General features: G+C 36.5%; 2 protein-coding genes across 2 annotated transcripts; one reads left to right on the top strand and one right to left on the bottom strand.

The window, feature by feature from the left end:
* Window positions 1-5413: 5413 nt before the first annotated feature.
* On the bottom strand, window positions 5414-7256 carry LOC113710361 (cytochrome P450 77A1-like). Its single transcript, XM_027233316.2, has one exon. It carries the CDS (start codon window positions 7190-7192, stop codon window positions 5654-5656), a length of 1539 nt encoding a protein of 512 aa, XP_027089117.1. The 5' UTR covers window positions 7193-7256; the 3' UTR covers window positions 5414-5653.
* Window positions 7257-14393: 7137 nt separating this feature from the next.
* LOC113709232 (RNA pseudouridine synthase 6, chloroplastic) lies at window positions 14394-19522 on the top strand. Its single transcript, XM_027231941.2, has 9 exons — window positions 14394-14781; window positions 16061-16189; window positions 16300-16554; window positions 16636-16717; window positions 17294-17409; window positions 17486-17540; window positions 17727-17838; window positions 18129-18298; window positions 18923-19522. Exons 1-9 carry the CDS (start codon window positions 14513-14515, stop codon window positions 19193-19195), a joined length of 1461 nt encoding a protein of 486 aa, XP_027087742.1. The 5' UTR covers window positions 14394-14512; the 3' UTR covers window positions 19196-19522.
* The last annotated feature ends 133 nt before the right edge of the window (window positions 19523-19655 follow it).

Below are 19655 nucleotides of genomic sequence, written 5' to 3'. Positions count from 1 at the left end.
TTCGAGTTATTAAAATTCATTTTCTTGATAATTTTTAAGCGAAAAGACATTATTACCCTTTTAAAATTTTTATATGACTTAAAATATTTTGTAAATTCGACAATTCTTTTGGGTATAAGAGTAATTTTATAATAATAATATATTAAATAATTAAAATTAAAATGCTCGATAAACCTCGTCGAGCCTTCGAGCATCGCTTTTGAATGCTCGAACTCGATTCGATAAGCTTATCGAGCTGCTCGAATTCAACTAACCGAGTTCGAGTTAAGCTTATGATTGAGCTACTCGCGAGCAGCTCGGTTCGATTACATCCTTAGGCACCGTGTGATCGTGGTTCAATTTCTCTATCATTTGGTGTATCTTAGAGGCGGATACACAAATTCAGGGAGATTAGTCTGAAAGGAATACTCTTTGTGATGACAAAAAACAAAAAGGAGGATATCCTAGCGTCACTGGCCGGCTATCGTAACTTAAGCAACTCGGACTTGTGCGGACCGTGTCACTAGGAAGGATTGTGACCTCTCGAGTTGAAGAAGTATTGTCCAGTTACATTCAATCATGTAATTGCTATAATATTTGGTCTAAATTTGAGTATAAGTATGAATTTGTTAATTACTAAGTTAGAAAGAAAAATCACAATTACACTAAAAACGTATAAAGTTATGCCAAAAATTACAACAATCAGACCGAACTGGACAAAATTTAACGTGAAAGACCCCTAATCCATGGGAGGATATATGGAGCGCCATATAATCTTCCTTTTCCAGAAAGGGTAAATGCAATTTCTCTGCACTATCCTCGCTTTCTACTTGCCCCCAACTATCAACTTTAGCAATTTAATATGTACGTCTGTGACTATGAAATTTTGAAACATTTAAAATTCAATGATTTTTTTTTTTACAAATTTCTGTTGAAAATACTTTAGTACTACCTCTAATTTCATCCGTTAATCGATATAAATTCATTCATTTAGGGGTATTTAAGTCTTTTCATTCAAAAATCGCTATCAAAATTTTTGGACTATTAATTGATTTGAGCAATGTGCTATAAATTCATGATATAAAGTATTCGGGTGTTACAATTGATAGCGGAGAGTATAGACTGGAAATTATTGAAACTTTGGGGATGCAAATTGTTATTGTTCTAACTTATTTGAAACTAGCAGCAACTCAAGGAGGAAGACTACTTACTAGAACTACAAGTAGCTTTGACATCTTTTTTCCCTGACGCGATCCTCTGTCCATTATATATCTTCATTTTTTCTGTTCAATGCAAAACTACATAGTTTTATTTATTAATATTGCTGATGTGGCACATAACATTGAGTGCATATTTAGGGTTGTTTGATAAATGGGTTTTAAATTCAATAATATCCTAATTGTACTCATAGGCTTCTACTTTTGAATTTCATGCTGCATGATTCAAATGAGATTAGGCAAGCATTTGAGGACGAGATCTTTGAATTTGTCAGAGCTGCAGTTACGTGCAGTCATGTTGATTCAGAAAGTAGGCCGTCCATGCTAAAATTGAATTTGAAACCCATTTACCAAACACCCCCTAAATATGCATTCAATGTTATGTGCCGCATGAACAGTATTAGTAAGTGGAATTACGTAATTTTACATAAAACAAAAAAAAAATGGACAGATATAATGGACAGAGGATCCCGCCTGCTCTTTTCCCTTTTTCCTACTAAATTTGCTCTTGCCGACTACTTATATTTATTAAATTGAATAATCTGCGGCCTCTTCGGGCAAAATTTTGCCCCTTTATTCAGGATTATGGTACATATGAATATATATGATATGATTTTTTCTATTCCCCAAGGACACATAATAAGAACACACCCAAAAAAAGAAAACAAAAGTGAACTCAGCATTAAAGCTTTATTACCACCCACCCTCCCAAATTATAACTCTTTCTTGGAAGAAATTTGCCTTTTTGTACAGACAAAATAACACTGATACTTTCTTATTGTGTGACTTTTGGCACTGGATACTGCAGAGACGAGCCTATAGTATCATAAGTTATCTATGCTTACTTATAGTGTAGCCTGAGTGACCAAGCTATGCTTGCTTATAAAACACTTCATTATTGGCCGAGTATTCAAGTCTTTTCCTCATAAATGCACTCTACTAAGAAGCTGCAATTTCTGCGCAAGAACCCCAGCAAATCCTTCAGCGAAGCCAGTTGAAGTGAAAAAAAACATGCAGAATACAGATAACGATGGACGTGGACGACACCCATACGGCTGGAACTCAAAATTTGCAGCTTCGATAGCCAGTAGCAGCAGTACACATAGCATTCCTTGCAAAAGCCAATATATGATTATGATATGTATTTATCTTAGACCAAGATTTCCGCAATACAAATCAACCAGAGCCAGAAAATTGCCCCATCATGTTCCGTTCAGAATTCTCATTCCACCAGAAAAGCATTGAGCAAAATAATATGCTGATAATGCCAAGTAATATATATACTGTGGCCATAACTCACTATCATACGGCCCATACCAGCTTGTAAGAGGTGATACCATTTGCATTAACTGTGTTTCAACTGCCTTGTATCCCACACTTTGCTGTCAATTGTCGGTTTGTAACAAATGCCATACCTGCCGGAGCAGTGTGAAGTTATACGTATTCATTTTACTGAGCCACCAAGTTCTACCAAATGTATAGTAACTAAATGCGTTTGTTTCATTCGCGCGTATTAAATAGCGAAACAAACAGATTTAGATCCTGTTTGATAATGCGATTCATCACTTAAGTTCGATGATTCAGATTTTAACATATTCACACATGTTTAATAACAAAAATTTGAACACCTAAATTGACTAATAAGTGATACTGAATTTTTTAAATAAAAAATGTTCCTAAAAATAAGTAATAAACTATCCACTTATCACTTAATGTTATTATTTGATGTGATATATACTTAAACATATTAGATTTAGTACTTAACAAGTCAATATTTAATGCATAGGGATGTAATCAAGTTGAGTTTGAGTATTACCATACTCGAGCTCGATTCGATATACAAGAAGGATATTCAAACTCAAACTTGATCTCGAGCGAGTAGCATCACTGAAGCTTGAATTTAAACTCGATATATTGCTCACAGAACTCAAGCTCAACTCGCATGGAGTTTGAGTCAATGCGAACCTTATTGAGATTGAGTTAGCAAGATTTGGAAATTTCATTTTTCTTGACAATTTTTTAGTGAAAACACATTATTGTCCTTCAAAAAATTTCATATGACCTCAAACATTTCATAAATTCAACCATTCTTGTGGCCATAAGGGTAATTTCATAATTAGAATATATTAAAGAATTAAAATTAAAAAACTTATAAGGCTCGACGAACCTTCAAACCTTACTAGTGGATACTCGAACTCGATTTGTTAGGCCTATCGAGCTACTCGAAATCGATTCGAACCAGATCAACTCAAGTCCAAATCGAGTTTTTGACCGAACTTCTCTTGAGTAACTCGATTAGATTACAACCCTATTAATGCATTTAAATTTCAATTTACTCGCGAGCAACTCGATTCAATTGCAATCCTATTAATACATTTAAATTTCAAATTTTAGACTTCAATTTTATCAAATACACTCTTATTAATTATTCTGATTTGTTTATCCGTCTTCAAGACAATAGAAAGCAAAATATATATTCCTATGCATTGTGCATGTTTGAATGTTTCTTTACTGTTCATTACCGCGATACAGCTGTATCCTTATTTTGGACCATGCTAACCATTCTCAATTTGAATACGTCTTATTCTTTGATTCCTTCGAATCACGTCTGCTCAGTAGATTTTAAAAACTTTTCAAGTATGAAAAGCACTCCTTTGATCACTTCATATGTGCAAAGTACCAAAAATTAGTTCCATGAGTTTATTATCTCGATTTGTTTTGAATATAATTAAGCCCATAAAAGATCATAAAGGCAAAGTAATGAACGTGGGCTCAACATCTCAATCATTTTATTTGCAATCAAGGATGAGAAGGGAAACACAATTGGAGTTGCTATTAGTACTAACTTAGATAAAAGAAACCTTTGATTATTGACATGTAAAAGCATTTACCCAAGCTAAGAATCCACGCATTATCCTTGAGCAGTTTTGCTACCAGCTCGTTTTAGCCTTGCAATCCTACCAAAATTTAAAAAATATATGTATTGTAGCGCAACGGATCTTCTGTCTCATACTCTGTGTCACTCTCTGTCCCGTTTTATAGTCTCCTACACAAAATTAATAGCTGTTGGATCTTAAGAAAATAAAAAAGAACTAAAACATGATATTTATGCAGGAGAAATACCAATATAATAAAAAACGGGACAGAGAGTGGCACAGAATATGAGACAGAAGATCCGTTGCGTTATTGTAGTCTAGCATGACTCTCTAACTTTATTTCTCTTTCCTCTAAAGCTAGTTTGCAAGGTACATAAGTCCAGATAAACCTGTCATAACTTCCTAATCATTTTTTTCCCAAAGCTAATGTTGTACAAATTAACCATTAACGATCCAACAACCCCCCGGGGAAAAAAAAGAAAAAAGAAAAAGCGCTTCAAAGTCCATTGATGAGAACTTCTGAGACTGGAATTTTTTTATGCCACATAAATTAACCCTGTTTAAATTACGTGTTTTTGCAGAATAATCCTCTCAGCACATTTCAACAAACTATAAGGCATTTGATCAACAATATAAATTATTTTGATCAACAATATAAATTTAGAATAGATTTTTGAGGACTCCATCTGTGGGCTTAAAAAAAAAATATACACCACGAATTTTCAACCTTTTTTGTGGCCAATCTTGGCCATCAATCCTTGGGAACGTTTAATTCATCCATAATCTACGTGCATGGAATTAAATGTTTCACATTCAAGTTGCTAAGAACAATCCAAATGGTGGTGTTTGGCATCCATCCGTTTGGCCATAGAATTCATACACTTTTACTTTGAAAAGGCTGGACTTGACGTTTTCAAGCTTTTTCTTTTTTAAATAGGAAGAAAAATCGTAAAGTCGTTTCCCTTTTCTTTCCTTTTTTTTTTTGTCGTTTTATTGCATCCATTTAATAGCACAGCCTCCGACTATCCATATATAAGTACTGTCGTTTTTTTTTTTTGAGATAGGTGTGCTAGATTTGGTTGGTTCCAATTTCCAAAGTAAAACAGAAAATGAAGTATCTTAAATATATAAGCTTATTTAGGCATATCCATCCTGGGAAACATATATATATATATCAAAGCGGGCTTTTTCTAATAGCTAGCTGTCCAATATCTAAATTATAGTACTACTACTACATAATTCGTCACTTGTATTTATTGGGATCTCGTCAAACTTTCCAGAATTGGGAGTGTGTTTTAAAACTGATGACTGAATAAGAAACTTTAATCTCAGAGCACTAAATTAATTTTCCAACAACCAGCAAGAGGAAATTTATTTAATTACTACAATCTGCTGACAACAAATTTATAGTACTGCTGCTACTTCACAAGGACAGAAACAGAACCCCCGCCCCCCCCCTAAAAAAAGTAATAAAACCGAACCGAACCAGACTTAGTGCAAGGAGGTAACATTAATTTACTAAAATTTGAATGTTGCAGATGAAGCAAATTAAATGGTCCAAAGAAGATTCCACCAAAACCTTCAAACCTTGTTCCTAGGCAAAATAATTGCTTTCAAAGGATTCTTCATCACAACCGTGAAGGCATAAGTCTCTGTAGGGTCAGGAGGGTTATCCGGAATTGGAAGCCACTTGAATGCCTGAACCATTCTAGCCAGCAGCAAATGGATATGCAGCGTACCCAATGTCCAAGCGGGGCAGATCCGCCGGCCGGCCCCAAATGGCAGCATCTTCGCCCCCTTCACACCGGTAATATCCACGTCGACACCGTCTCCGATCAGAAATCTCTCTGGCCTGAACTCATTAGGGTCCTCCCACAGGCTAGGGTCCTTGGTGATCCATTCAGTGTAAAATTCTACACTTGCATCAGCTGGAATAGTGTAGCCTCCTAGCTCGGTTTCCTTAGTGGAAGCATGTGACAAGACAAAATGACTTGGAGGATGCCTTCGAAATGTTTCCTTGACTATTGCCACAAGATATGGCATATTCTCCACATCTTTCTCAGTGATTTCCCCGTTTTTCCCTACCAAATCAACAATTTCTTTGTACAACTTCTCCTGAATCTCCTGATTTGTCACCAAGCGATGCATAGCCCATTCTACAGTCGTTGCACTGGTATCCGTACCAGCACTTATGGTCTCAGAGCACAGGGTAACAATTTCCTCCTCACCAAGCTTTCCACGGCCTGGAGGCGCAAGCTGGAACAAAGAATCAACGTAGGCAGCTCCAATATCGCTGACCATTTCCGACCTCGGGGAGCTATTTTTGCTTCCACCACTCTCCACAAACGCTCTTCTGTCCCGGATCAAAGGGACCAGGGAATCTAGCTGTCTCCTTCTCAACTCTTTTGCTGCCTGCACTTGGCCTCGAAATAGTGGTGTGAGAAGCGGCAAAAAGTCTGGCAGCTTTGGAGATGTTATCAGCATGACTTCTTTGAGTATGCATTCGATTTCCTTGATCCATTCTTCCGAGATCTTTGCTCCAAAACACAGACAAATGAGAATGCTGCAGATAGTCTGCCTGCAGCTGCTCATCACCTCCACAAAACCCTCTTCAGAACTCCGTTGATGGAGCCTTTTCATGTGGTTTTCGATAGCCCAGTTCCTTATCCAGCTGCACTGTCTGATTCTCGTCGGATTTATCAGCTCGGTGACAAGGTTCCGGCGGAGAGAACGCCAAAGAGGACCGTATTCTGCTGAGTTTATGGCACATTTTCCGACGCTAAATAACAGCCGGATCGGAGAGTCGGCCGGCCGGCTGGCGAAGAGGGGGCCTTTCTGAACTAAGGCTTCATGAATGAGCTCAGGGCTTGTGACAACTATAAGGGTACGTTGGCCCATTTGCATGGTGAAAATAGGACCATATTTGGCACGTAAATCACGTACCACAAAAATGAAGTGCTTTCCTTGGAGGATAACTTGGAAAAGGTTGCCTACAAGTGGCCAACCTGGTGGCCCTGGTGGGAGGTTCTTGGCTCCGCCACCGGTGACCGACCAGTATCGCCACCATAAACGAAAAAGAAGAGCCACTGCCAAGAGTATAACAAGATCTGTCCACTCCATTTCTTTGGGTTTGCTATCTTTGAGGCGCTTGTTTGGAGAAAAGAAAAGGGGGTTTGTTTGCAGGGGGGCATTATTTCCCTTATAAAGAAAATAAAAGAGTGGTGGCCTTGGGTGAATGAATTTTACTGGAGCACTACAATAATAGTCTATGATTCTCTTATTTCACCATCAACCACCAGTGTTAAATACTCCTGTATTTTATCAGCAGCTTTTACAGTTGAGTACAGATCGGAACAATTAAATCAAGAAAATGCACAGTTCAGTCTATTAAATGTGTGCATTTATGGGAATACTCAATACTAGACGAGTCAGGCTGTGCTCCACATGTGACCTTAAAAAGAATCTCATTAACAAAAGATGGAACTTAATTTCCATGCTAAATTTCTACTACGCAGAGCCAGTGTGCCCACCTCTAATCTAATGACCCCTAGCTATAAGAAATCTAACTAACAAAAAGATAGAAATTTGCAAGCTAAATTTCAACCAGTTAGCTCCTCAATTGACTAAATGCATCCTATACTTTACTAACACGAATGAAAGTTCCTCCACAGCTAACTAATTTTAGAGGGTGTTTGGACCGTAGCTAATTTTAAAATGTGATGTATGTAAGATAACAAGATAATTGAAAAATGCGTGGAAGGATAATTTTTTTCCAAAAAAAAAAAAAGCAATCCAAACACGGCCTTGCTTACGTGGAATGGGCCGCCTCTCTCTTGCTACTCTTTGCAACAAATATCGAGCTGCCACTGCTAAATCGTGAGCCACAGCTACCTGGCTCCTATCTATCTTATTACATAATGCAACTGAAGAATAGAAAGAAGACAATATCCATTGTTACATTCCCAACAGCCAAAGGCGATTCTGAAGGATCAGAGAGTAATAGGCTGCTATCAGTTTGCATTAATATGTCCTTGCAACAAAGCATTCGCAATCCAACAATCGACTCAAAGCAAGCTTGTGCTTCTGCCCGGATAGCTGATTCAACTAATTTTGGTTTAGTCACAATTTGCATTACCGTCCCGTGAGAATTCTAAACAAGATGCCCGATACCACCCTTCATTGAATGACTATCAAACGAGCTATATATCTATGATAACACTGATAGGATGTCTAGCAAACATTGAAGGATCAGGTTGAAAATGAAGCTTCGTGTTCCCTTGCGTGATTGATTACTCGAGGTACTGCTGCAGAATTCAGGCGATCGAGATGGACATTCCACCTTGTCAGATAGGATTGAGGTATTCCACATATGTGATAGGCAGACTTGCACTGGACTAATACTCACTTCTTCCCAAAGCAATCCAGATTTGGCAAAACGATAGCAGGATAAGATCCTTAGACGGGACCAGCTCCACCCATTGGCCAAACCACTGCTTAAGTATGTATTTTGTTTAAAGCGTGGGGGTACATTGTGCGAATATGAAAATTTGATATCAAACTCAGAGATTTTAGGTTAAAGATTCGTCAATCTTTCTATTTCTTGAATCTCACTATTTTCCTATTAAAACAAATCTACAAATTTTATTTATAACACGTGGTTGTTTTGGGAGGAGGGGGGGGGGGAGATAATGTATGAATATGACCATGTGATATTAAGAAGACGAGAATTTTTCTTGTGAAAGACGAGTTTTTTTTAAGTCGACATTAGTTTAGGCAAGGATTTTAAGTGGCACAAATGGACTTTGTCGAGTCAACATTAGTCTTAATCAGGCACAACTCCACGCTTGGGCAAAATATATATTCATGGTTTGGGGTCGTATTCAAGATCAATTTTCATCATACGAGCTGCTACTGTTGGCAATTGCTTTTAGTTTTCAGCCAAATGATTGATCATACTCTGATTCCTTAAACAAAGAACCCTCCAAGTTGTCTCCTCTAAGTCTAGATATGAAGAGACCTCTGCTGATGTTCTTCTGGCCCCGAAATCTTTGACATGCAGTTGGAGGGGGAGGGAGAAGTTTGCAACATCTTTCACATCTCAAACAAATGTTTTTCTACGGTTAGCTACTCACACAGTAGTGTAATAGGTATACAGTTGACCCAATAAAAAGATAAATTACACCTTAACGTCTCTTACTTCTTAACTCACACCGACTATTATTCAATGATTCAGCAACTTATTGACTCTGCAATTAAAGTGCAAAGCGCATTTCTAGAGCAATTGCGCTTTACAAATTACAACCCCACAAATGGCCGACAGGATTCAAGATTTTCTGTCCACCCTCCCGTCAAATGCAAAACTATATAGTTCCACTTATTATATTTACTGATGTAGTACAGAAAAAAAGAAAGATGGTTTGGCTGCCTTATGCTTCTTTTTATTTTTTAATAATAAGGTTCCCAAAATTGTTTGCTTACACTTACATGAGAAAGAAAAGAAATTATTTTGTTGAAGAACTTCCTTCGTCTTCTAAGCAGAAAATGGTGGCAATAGATTTTGGGAATTGTAACAGTAGCAACAGAGTTTTGGAAATTGTAACAAAATTGTGTAAATAAAGGAAATCCAAAAGAGAAAAAAAGAAGAAGAAGCATAAAACAGCCAAACAGCATTTCTTTTTTATGTGCCACGTCAGCAGATATAATAAGTGAAACTACGTAGTTTTGCATCTGACAGGAGAATGGACAAAAAATCTTGAATATAGAATCTCGTCTGCACAAATGGGTGGCTAAAGAATGTAATGGCTACACATGTCTAGATAGCCACTAATCTTTTTTTTTTTTTCGAAAACGACAACAATTGTATAATCTAATCTATTTTATACTAAGGGGAAAGGGACTGACCTAAAGAGACCCAGGGATAATTTGGAGGGGACTAAACCACCACCGAATCAAACGGGTGCACAACACACCCGTCTGAAAATTTTGAAACAAATCACTTAAATGTGACATTTTGGTGGAAGGCAAGGTTCAAACCTTGCCTCCCATCCCACCAAGCTAGGTGGTGGCCACCGGCCCAAAGGCTGGTGATTTAGATAGCCACTAATCGTAAATTAGATAGCCACTAATCGTAAAGGTTAACATGGCTAGAAAAACTTCAACATCAATCGGTCACTCTCCCCTTCCCGGGATGAGGCCCCCATCCCCCCCCCCCCCCCCCGGGTCAATGGGTTCTAATTCGTCGAAGGAGACGGCTCCCTGAACCAATCCAAAAACTGATGGGAAAAGTTCTTTCATTTCCTTATCCAGTACAGACGCCGCTCCAACATTTATCAGCCTTAAAAAATAGAAGGCTACAACTTTCACATGGTTTCCAATTGTAAATTAGAAGCGTTTGACAAAAACTAAACATCAGACGATCGATCAAGTTTGGTAGGCTAAACATGTGACATATGCCCAAGAAATAAGGGCTAATACGATTCTAGTATCCTTCCTGGTATGTTTAGACTCGGGATTTGAAATACTATTTGAGGGAAAATTTTGGTAGTATTTTTCATGAAAAAATTACTGTAACGATTTGATGTATGTGAGGGAAAAAAATAATAGGGAAATGTGATCGCGAAAAACGACGTAATTTTTCAATAAAAAATCGCAATCCAAACAAGGCCAATTAATTTATTTTCAGTCCCTTGCATGAGTTCTCGAGTCATAATTTGATTTAAGCTACTGAAAAAATATGATTGCAAGACAGTAGGCTTGAACAGATGCCAATGGGTTTCTTATTTACACTACTTACCACTGAGATGAAACATAGGTCCACGGCCACCCAATGCAATAAAGCAACAAGTCCCTTCTGCTAGTGCTTACATTTAACTGCAATCAATTCTTTGACTACTGCACTGTCCAACGGTAGGTGCAGGCAACACATTCTTTAATTTCCTCCTCTGAGAGGAAAAGTCATAGACAACTCATTGACAGTGATTTCGAGTTTTCTTTCTTCGTTTTTTTCCCCCCCCCCCTCGGAGAGCATTAAGAATGAGCTGGAAGTTGGGAACCAGCACGTTTTACCGAGCGACCCTTTTCTGTTCACTCACAAACACAACACAGTTGCTTAATTACCTAAACAACGTTAATGTGGTCGTTCAGACTTGTCTTCAGGTGTAATATCGTTGCAAATGATCTATCCTTGTGGGAGGGAACTGGGCTACGAACTTGGTTTTTGATGGGATTAACATTTTTTATTCTGATAATGTAAAGATCTTTGGCACAAGATATAGTTTGTATCAAAACACTGACGTTTTAAAAAATCTTTACACAATCAATATACTGAAAAAAATTATGCACGAAACGACTGGCAAGAAACAAGTTGCCGCGGAGAACCAGGGGGTTGGCTATCCTTTACAATAGAGGTGGGTACCGTCTAATTGGTCCGATATGGGAGTATTCGTTTCATATTTCTAGAAGTCTTGAAATCGAAATTGATGGCTTAAATCTGGGTCGCATCTGAGCCTAGCTATGCAGGTATGCTTCTCTGTAATTACACTAGCAATGACAGAGAAACCAAATCTGATTGGAATGGGACTAGAGATAGGCCTGTCAATTGAACCACATGAGTCGGGTTTTCATAAGTTCAAATTCAGTTTATTTAATTTGTAACACTTTCAGGTTTCAAACCATGAGTTTCGCGCAAATAAATATGATGATCATACTCAACTCACAAAATATTCGGATTTTGAATCATATTCGTGTTTATCCTAAATTCACTTATTGCTCCTCAATTTTCTTAATATAATTATTATAACTATTGAGTTCTAAAACTAATTTTAGACCCAAATTCAGACTGATTCACTAAAAGATCAAGCTCATCGGATTTTTTCTTGGAGCCAACGAGTCGAACTTGGGTTAACCTGGCCGAATTAACAGTCCTAGGTAGAGAGCAAATTAATGAGGCAACCATGTCCTCTTAACTTCAAAGGAGTAATTACTCTTAACTCTTGGGTAGATCTTGGTGTTGAAAAATGCTGGCCTGAATTAATTTGTGTTAATCTCTATTCCCATTCCACCTTTTCTCTTACAAGACATATTTTCCATCATCTTTCTTGTAATCAATTTTGGGTTTATCTTCCAATTTGTCGACATTTATCTTTCTATGATTTAATATTTATTCAATTTATCTGATCTCTTTTAGAGCAATCGTTTTTAGTGTTTAAGGACTTGTTTGATAGCTTTACTTAATGCTAAAAAAATATTTATTCAAAACTTTTTGAATTTATCATGTTTGATAATAGAAATACATTACCACTTAATGTGATAAACACTGCTTGATTTGTGTACAAAATTTTAAGTGAAAAAATTTCACTGAAATTTTTGAATTGACAACATATACTAACACATATTATACTTATACCCCTGAGATTAGGGATGTAATCGAACCGAGTTACTCGCGAGTAGTTCAATCAAAAACTTGACTCGCACTCAATTTTTAGGCTGTAAGATTCGGGTTAATAAATGTGATAATCATACTCAACTCATAAAATATTCAGGTTTTGAGCCTTATTTGAGTTTAGCCCAAACTTACTTATTGTTTCTCAATTTTCTTAACATAATTTCTAGAACTATAGAGTTGAAAAACTAATTTAACATTCACATGACCATAATATTAAAACTAAACATGAACAAATAATATGTCTTAAAAAGTACATAATCAAGAATTTTCAACAATATTTATATCTAATTCATTCAAAATACATGAAAAATAGTAATAAAACATGTGGTCATAAGCCAATACGTTTTCAAATATTGGAATTTCTTTACAACTTTGTGACTTGAATCCAAACATGTTTGATGATTTGTGTTTCTAGATAAAAAAAAAAAAAAGAAATCAACCAATATTGTGCTAACACAAAAATTTACTCAACCAATAAGAAAAGTTAAAATTTCAGTTATGCATTACTAATATTGACTCTTAAGAAAGATAGTAGAAGAGTCTTCAAATGTTTTTTTATGTTTTGTAATTTGTATATACTTAGTATTCAGTAATAATATATTTGGATATATAATATCAAAATATAAATATTATATAGATCATTATATATATAGGTAATTTAAGGGTCGGACCTATATTGGATTTAAGCCTAACGAGATCCAAATTCGACTCATATTTAATTCGAGTCTAATTTTTAGATTCAAACTCAGACTAATTCACTAAAAGGGCAGACTCATCAAGCTTTTTCTTGGACCGAACGAGTCAAGTTAGGGCTAATCCGACCCTATTGACAGTCCTAACCGAGTGCAAGTTGAGCACGAGTAACTCGATAATTATTCAAGTCAAGTTCAAGTGTTGATTTTTCAAACTCGATAGCTTGTCGAGCCTTATCAAACACAAAGTAATTAATTAAAAATTATATATTTAGTTATTACAATTTTACTCTTTTAGGTTTGAGAGTTCTATAAATTACAATAATTACTCTTTCAGTTTAGTCAAGTACTCGAACTCGATGATACTCGCAAGAAAATCGACCATAATCGAGTCGATCTCAAGTTTTCGAACCATTCTTCAAGTTCGAGTTCGACCTCTATTTCTGCTGCTCACTCGAGCAGTACCTCTCTACTGTCGAGTTGATATTCGCGCTCGACTCAACTCAATTATATCCCTATCTGAGACACATAACAGACTCTCGTAATATTCTTGCATATGGTATATATTTGTTTTCTTTATGTTCAATACACATGCACACACACACACACAAATACAAACATTTAAATATCACCTTTAAATTGTTTTATTATTTTCTCTCTCTCACACACACGTACACACATTTTTCTTTTTCTCCAAATAAACAACTAAGAATCCAAGTAGTTATCAATATTTATGCGTGCACGCATAAATATTTTCTTTTTCTCTCACAACACACGTGCACACAATATTTATGCATTATTTTATTTTAGTATTATAATCCAAGTAGTTATCAAATAGATATAACTTAAATAATTTAGCAACTTAATAGTTTCAACACCTAATTTTTAAAATTTAAATTTCAGATTTCAATTTTATTAAATGTTCTAAGTTTATACGCATTTCATCTATTCTTTCAGGCGCGAGGAATTGGTCTCAACTGGCAAGCATATGATTCTGCTCCTCAAGTCTGATCTTATAAAAGAATTGGAAATGTCTACATAATGGAAGATAGTAGTATTCTTTTATCGTATTGGAGTGGCCTTTTTATCCCTTTTCTTTAGGCCTCAGGAATCAGTTTCCGAACCAAAAGCCCAAATCCAAGCCTCAATAAAAAACAACTGATTGTTAGTAGCCCATTAGACATCGCCTCTCCTTCTCACTCCTCCATCGCATCAGCATCCTTGTTTTTTGGCCGATAAAATGAGATAATAAACCCCAAAAAGGCACAAACTTTGAAGTAAAACCCCAAGGAAGGGAGAGGGGCCATGGCTGCCACAGCAACCTTAGCTTCAATCTTGACTAACACTTCACTTTCGTCACTTGTATGGAGCTCAACTTACAGAAGAACTCTTCTAAGTCCTGTAAGACTGGTTTGCAGATTAGCCTCTAACCATTTTTGGACAGAAAATTACCAGAAAAACTCAAACTTTATCACCTGGGATTCACGAGCCAGAAGCCGATATAGAAGCTTTAGATGTCAATCCACTGCTTCTTCGAATGTTAACTCAACTCCTGACTCTGTTTCCTCAAATGGGTACTTCTTATCTTTTCCCACATATTATAACCAGTATAGGTGTTAACCTTTTTTTGTTTGGTGTTATCAGTTTGTTAGACCCTTCTTAAAAAAAAAAAAAACTTATCTGGCTTTTTGAAATTTGGGTTTTCTGAGAATATATTAATAATAGCTTAAACGTTTGAAAATTGGTGGGTTCCTGATGATTGTGACTCATTTATCTTCCACATGGGGTCTGAAAGTTGCTGTTGCTTGACCACTGCCTTAAAGCTTACCAATGTCTATGCATCAAAGACCTAAAAAAGATTTCTTTTAAAAAAAAATTACTATATGATTTGGTGGGCTGGAAACTGGAAATGAAGCAACATTGCAATAGGGATATGGGGATAGTAAAGATTGATGTATTGGTATTGCTGTAGGTTAAGCAGCATTCCCATAGAATAGTAAAAGTTGATGTAGGTTCCTATCTACTCTTCCTACGACATATTTGAGGTTATCCATTTCACAGCTTTGTTTGATTCCAAACATTTGATGTCTCGTCATAGTTGATTTTGAGCAATTCTGTGAGTCAAGAATAAAGCTTTTATTATCTATCTACTCTTCCTAGCAACATGTTTGAGTTTATCTATTTCATAGCATTGTTTGATTCCAGATTCCAGACATTGATGTCTCATCATAGTTGTTTTTGAGCAATTCTGTTGTATAGCTTGAACTGAAAATGGCCTATATTGCTATATTAATGTAGTTATTTGGAGTGAATAACACATTGCATCTCATAGACATGATTAAAATATCTCTTGTACCTGAATATAGTCCAGTCGTGTCATGGCTGTCGATTTTGAAGATGAATACAAGCTATTGATGGTTTGACAGGGATCATGTTGTCCTTGGATAACTTTGACTTCGATAGACATCAGGGCTGGTTATTTTTCTTTGAAAAAAAATTGTATAGGATTGATCTATATGTGCATGTAAAAGATATTCTGAATAACTACTCTGTCTGTTGTTGTGTACTTAATAAGCATGAAAATGTAATGAAAAGCAGGTAGGAAATAGATTCAGCAATGATGTTATCAAACTTACTTTATCTCTTAAATGAGAAACATCCTCTATTTAATCCATGAAGCACCATATTGGTGCTGACAAGCACGTGGACTTTTTAGCATATTTCAAGAATTTTAGCATCTTTTGTAGTTTAGATAATATGTTTGATAAAATTGGGAAAAGCCATTCCAGTTTCGGTGTATTTCTACTTTCATTTTAATCCACATAACTTGTTTTTCAACATAATTTGCCTCAGCTTCCGAAGATATGGCCGCTTGCTTCCTTGTCCGTCAGAGAATGGCCCACCAAGAGTGGAACACTTAGTTGTTAAGGAAGGAGGGCCTGTGCTTGATTATATTAGTAACTCTTTAGATCTCCCTCCACTGTGAGTATCTCTTCTTTGTGCCATTGTCTTTAAGAGGCTGAATAGGATATTGAGGTGCTAGAACATGAATAACAAAGATGTGTTGAATTATGTATATTTCATCTTGAAAGGTTTGTTGCAGATCTTATTCATTTTGGAGCTGTGTATTATGCTCTGGTATGTCCAAAGCCTCCCCCTAGTGCCACTCCTGAGCAAATTAAAACATATAAAGAAGTTACAGCTCCATCAGTTCTCAAAAACCGAGCCTCCATTAAAGGGAAAACTGTTCGTGAAGCACAGAAAACTTATCGGATAACTCGTGCTGATGAGTTTGTTGAGGCTGGAACCTATTTACGTGTGCATGTACACCCAAAACGTTTTCCGAGGTAATCATTTAAGTACCCACGACCAGTTTATTAGATCTATGATTACCCTTCCAATAATGTTGTTTTTTCAATCATTATCAGGTGCTATGAAATAGATTGGAGATCAAGAATTGTTGCCATAACGGAATCCTACGTTATTCTGGACAAACCAGCTGGTACATCAGTATGTATGATGTTGTTCAGCATTGGAATATTCTGCAACTTTTTTTAACCTATGTGCTCCTTTTCTGCTTAAGTTATCACCACGTTCTCCTAGATAATTGATACAAGTCTGAATAAAAAATGTTGTAGTCAATTGAATTCTCTACTAATTTTTATTCTGGAAGCAAAATGTGATAAAACTTCTAGGATCCCCCTTCAACAACAAATCAGAGGAAGATAACCTTCTCCATGGTTTAGAAGTATTTCTCTTTGATTTCAAGTTAGAGGATTTTATAGCACTAGTTCATCAATTAGTTGACCACTGTATTTTTCTAAATGAACTAATTGGTAATATGGAGTGTTTAGGTACATATGAGTTATGAATGTCGAGACATAGACTTTTGTTGTAGAACATGAGCACAAACTAGTCAACAACAGGGGTCCTCTATTCTGTTGATATGGATTCGTGATGGTGTGGACACTTTATGCACTTTCATGACAAGATCGTATATTCTAGAATTAGTATTTTCATTTGACATTTTCTTGCCGCGTTTTATGAGGATTTCTAAGGGTTACTATACATTTCTCTGTTGATTAGGTTGGAGGAACTACTGACAATATTGAAGAAAGCTGTGCAACATTTGCTACTCGTGCATTAGGATTAACAAGTCCATTGATGACTACCCATCAGATTGATAATTGCACTGAAGGCTGGTAAAATATCAATATGGGCTTCCATATCTATTACTCTTCTTTGGATGAAACCTGATTGTGTCATATTTATTTGCAGTGTTGTTTTAGCTAGAACCAAGGACTATTGCTCAGTTTTTCATGGGAAAATCAGGGTGAGCAGTAACTCTAGAAAACTAAAGTGAATTTGCAGACAATTTAAAACCGAAAAGCTAGAAATTTTTGCTGAATGAAACACAATATGCTTTCTGCTGTCCTTGTTAAGAATTTAGTATCAACTGGTCTTATTGTTTTGTTGGTTTGGTCTGCTCTCCTTCTGAAAGCGTATGTTATTTCATCAGGAGAAAAAAGTTAAAAAGCTTTACCTTGCACTTGCTGCTGCTCCTGTGCCGGTTGGAGTCATTACCCATTACATGCGACCAATTAATATTGCACCAAGACTTGTTTCTGAAGGTAGTCCCTTGAAGATAGTACTTGATCCTATTAGTTGGAATTCGTTTTTAGTTGCTTTTAACCCATGCCACAACACTGCCTTTTTCTTGTGGCTGACATGACCCCTTGCTTCCTTTCTTTTTAAGGGAGAAGAATAATTGCACTTGAAGTTCTATCCTTACCCCTTATTTTAGAGAACCTTCTGAATATCTGAACACACCTTCAATTTTATGATTGCTGCCTATAAAAAGTATACATTTTGAGTGTTGATCTTGGACATGCTCTGAAGCCAGCCCTTCTTTTGCATGCAGAATCTGTTGATGGATGGCACTTGTGCCAGCTTGAGGTCCTAGAATGTAAGAAGGTTGCCTGGCCCACAAGCATGACGGAAAGGAGATATAGCATTGAGGATTGTGGGTGGCCTCCTCAAGATTTCGCATATGAGTGTAAAGTCAACCTTCTGACTGGTCGAACTCATCAGGTACCTAAATGAATCTTCTCCTTTTCTATTTCTTTCTTTTTTCCTCTTCTTTTCTACATTAGAGGAGCGTGGAAGTTAAGTACCTTTTTATTCCCAAACTCTGTAATTCATGTGATTCTCTTGCTTTTGCTGTTGGCTTATTTTACTAGCTTCTGGATGGGACTTCCTAGTAATTCACATTGAAAAATATTTAAATGCAATTAGATTATGAAGTAGTAGGTGTGAATGTTGCATTGGGAAGTAAAGCCAATTCCTTAAAAGTTGAGAAAGAGACACGAAATGGAGCCGTTTAGTTTCATTAAAATTGTTTTGCTCATTTGAACCCTCATGGAACTCACCTAAACCAGGCACATGCAAAAGAAGAAAGAGACTTTTACATTGAGTCAAAGTGTTACTGCATATAATAGTTGACTTTGTGATAGGCGTTTTGACCTCTGTACTATTAAATTCCCTATGGTCTTTATGAAAGTTGCCAGACAAAGGAGATGGGAAAGGTGAAAAAAAAAACAGCAGAACAGTAAAAAACAGCAGAACAGTAATAAATAATTCACAATTGATTTTTCTTTCCATTTGATTAACCTGACCACTATTGTCTTACTGACAAGTTATACTCACTATATTCAGATTCGAGCACAGTTGGCTGCCTGTGGTGCTCCAATAGTTGGTGATTCAATGTATTTGCCAGCTGCTGTTGCTGAGATCGTCAATCCTAGGCTTAATCCATTTAGGAAGAATAGTAAAAAATATGCAAATGAGACTGATAAAGCACAGGCTATTGAAGAGTGGATAGCTCAGCATGGGAAAGAACCAGCCGTGGCTATTGGTCTTCAGGCATGTCAGATTTTGTGGGACAATGGAGAGCACTTTTATGAGGCTGGAACTCCTTGGTGGAGGTAGATGATGCTTGGCTATGCTTCTTAGAACCAGAATAACTGATGACTGAATTATGTTGTGAGGTGGGAGAATTTCCCTTGTCAATTTTGACGATATGCCAATTTCAGCAAATAGCACTCATGCAGCTTCTCCACCTGTTTGAAAAATTTTCCACGTATTTAGAAATCTATGCTTTTGGGAAGCCATTGGTCAAAATCGAAATAGGAAAGGACATGATATCCTGATATCGTTGTATAGATTAGATTGATAATGGGGTAGGGTAGGAATAGAATACAAGACTTTGGAGGGCCATTGTGCTTATATTTGAGTTAAGGTTCCAGGTTGATTTCATGGTTTCCTTGCATCAAAAAATTCTTTCTAGTGTTCTTTTTAGTATTCTTTCTTGTGTGTTTATTTTTGAGTTAAGGTTCCAGGTTGGTTTCTTGTTTGTTCAATTACTGCAATCTGTGCCTTGAAATCTATC

This window comes from Coffea arabica, chromosome 9c (assembly GCF_036785885.1).
Source record: "Coffea arabica cultivar ET-39 chromosome 9c, Coffea Arabica ET-39 HiFi, whole genome shotgun sequence".
In the NCBI taxonomy this organism is placed as follows: domain Eukaryota; kingdom Viridiplantae; phylum Streptophyta; class Magnoliopsida; order Gentianales; family Rubiaceae; genus Coffea; species Coffea arabica.
This window is presented reverse-complemented; position numbering and strand designations above follow the sequence as displayed.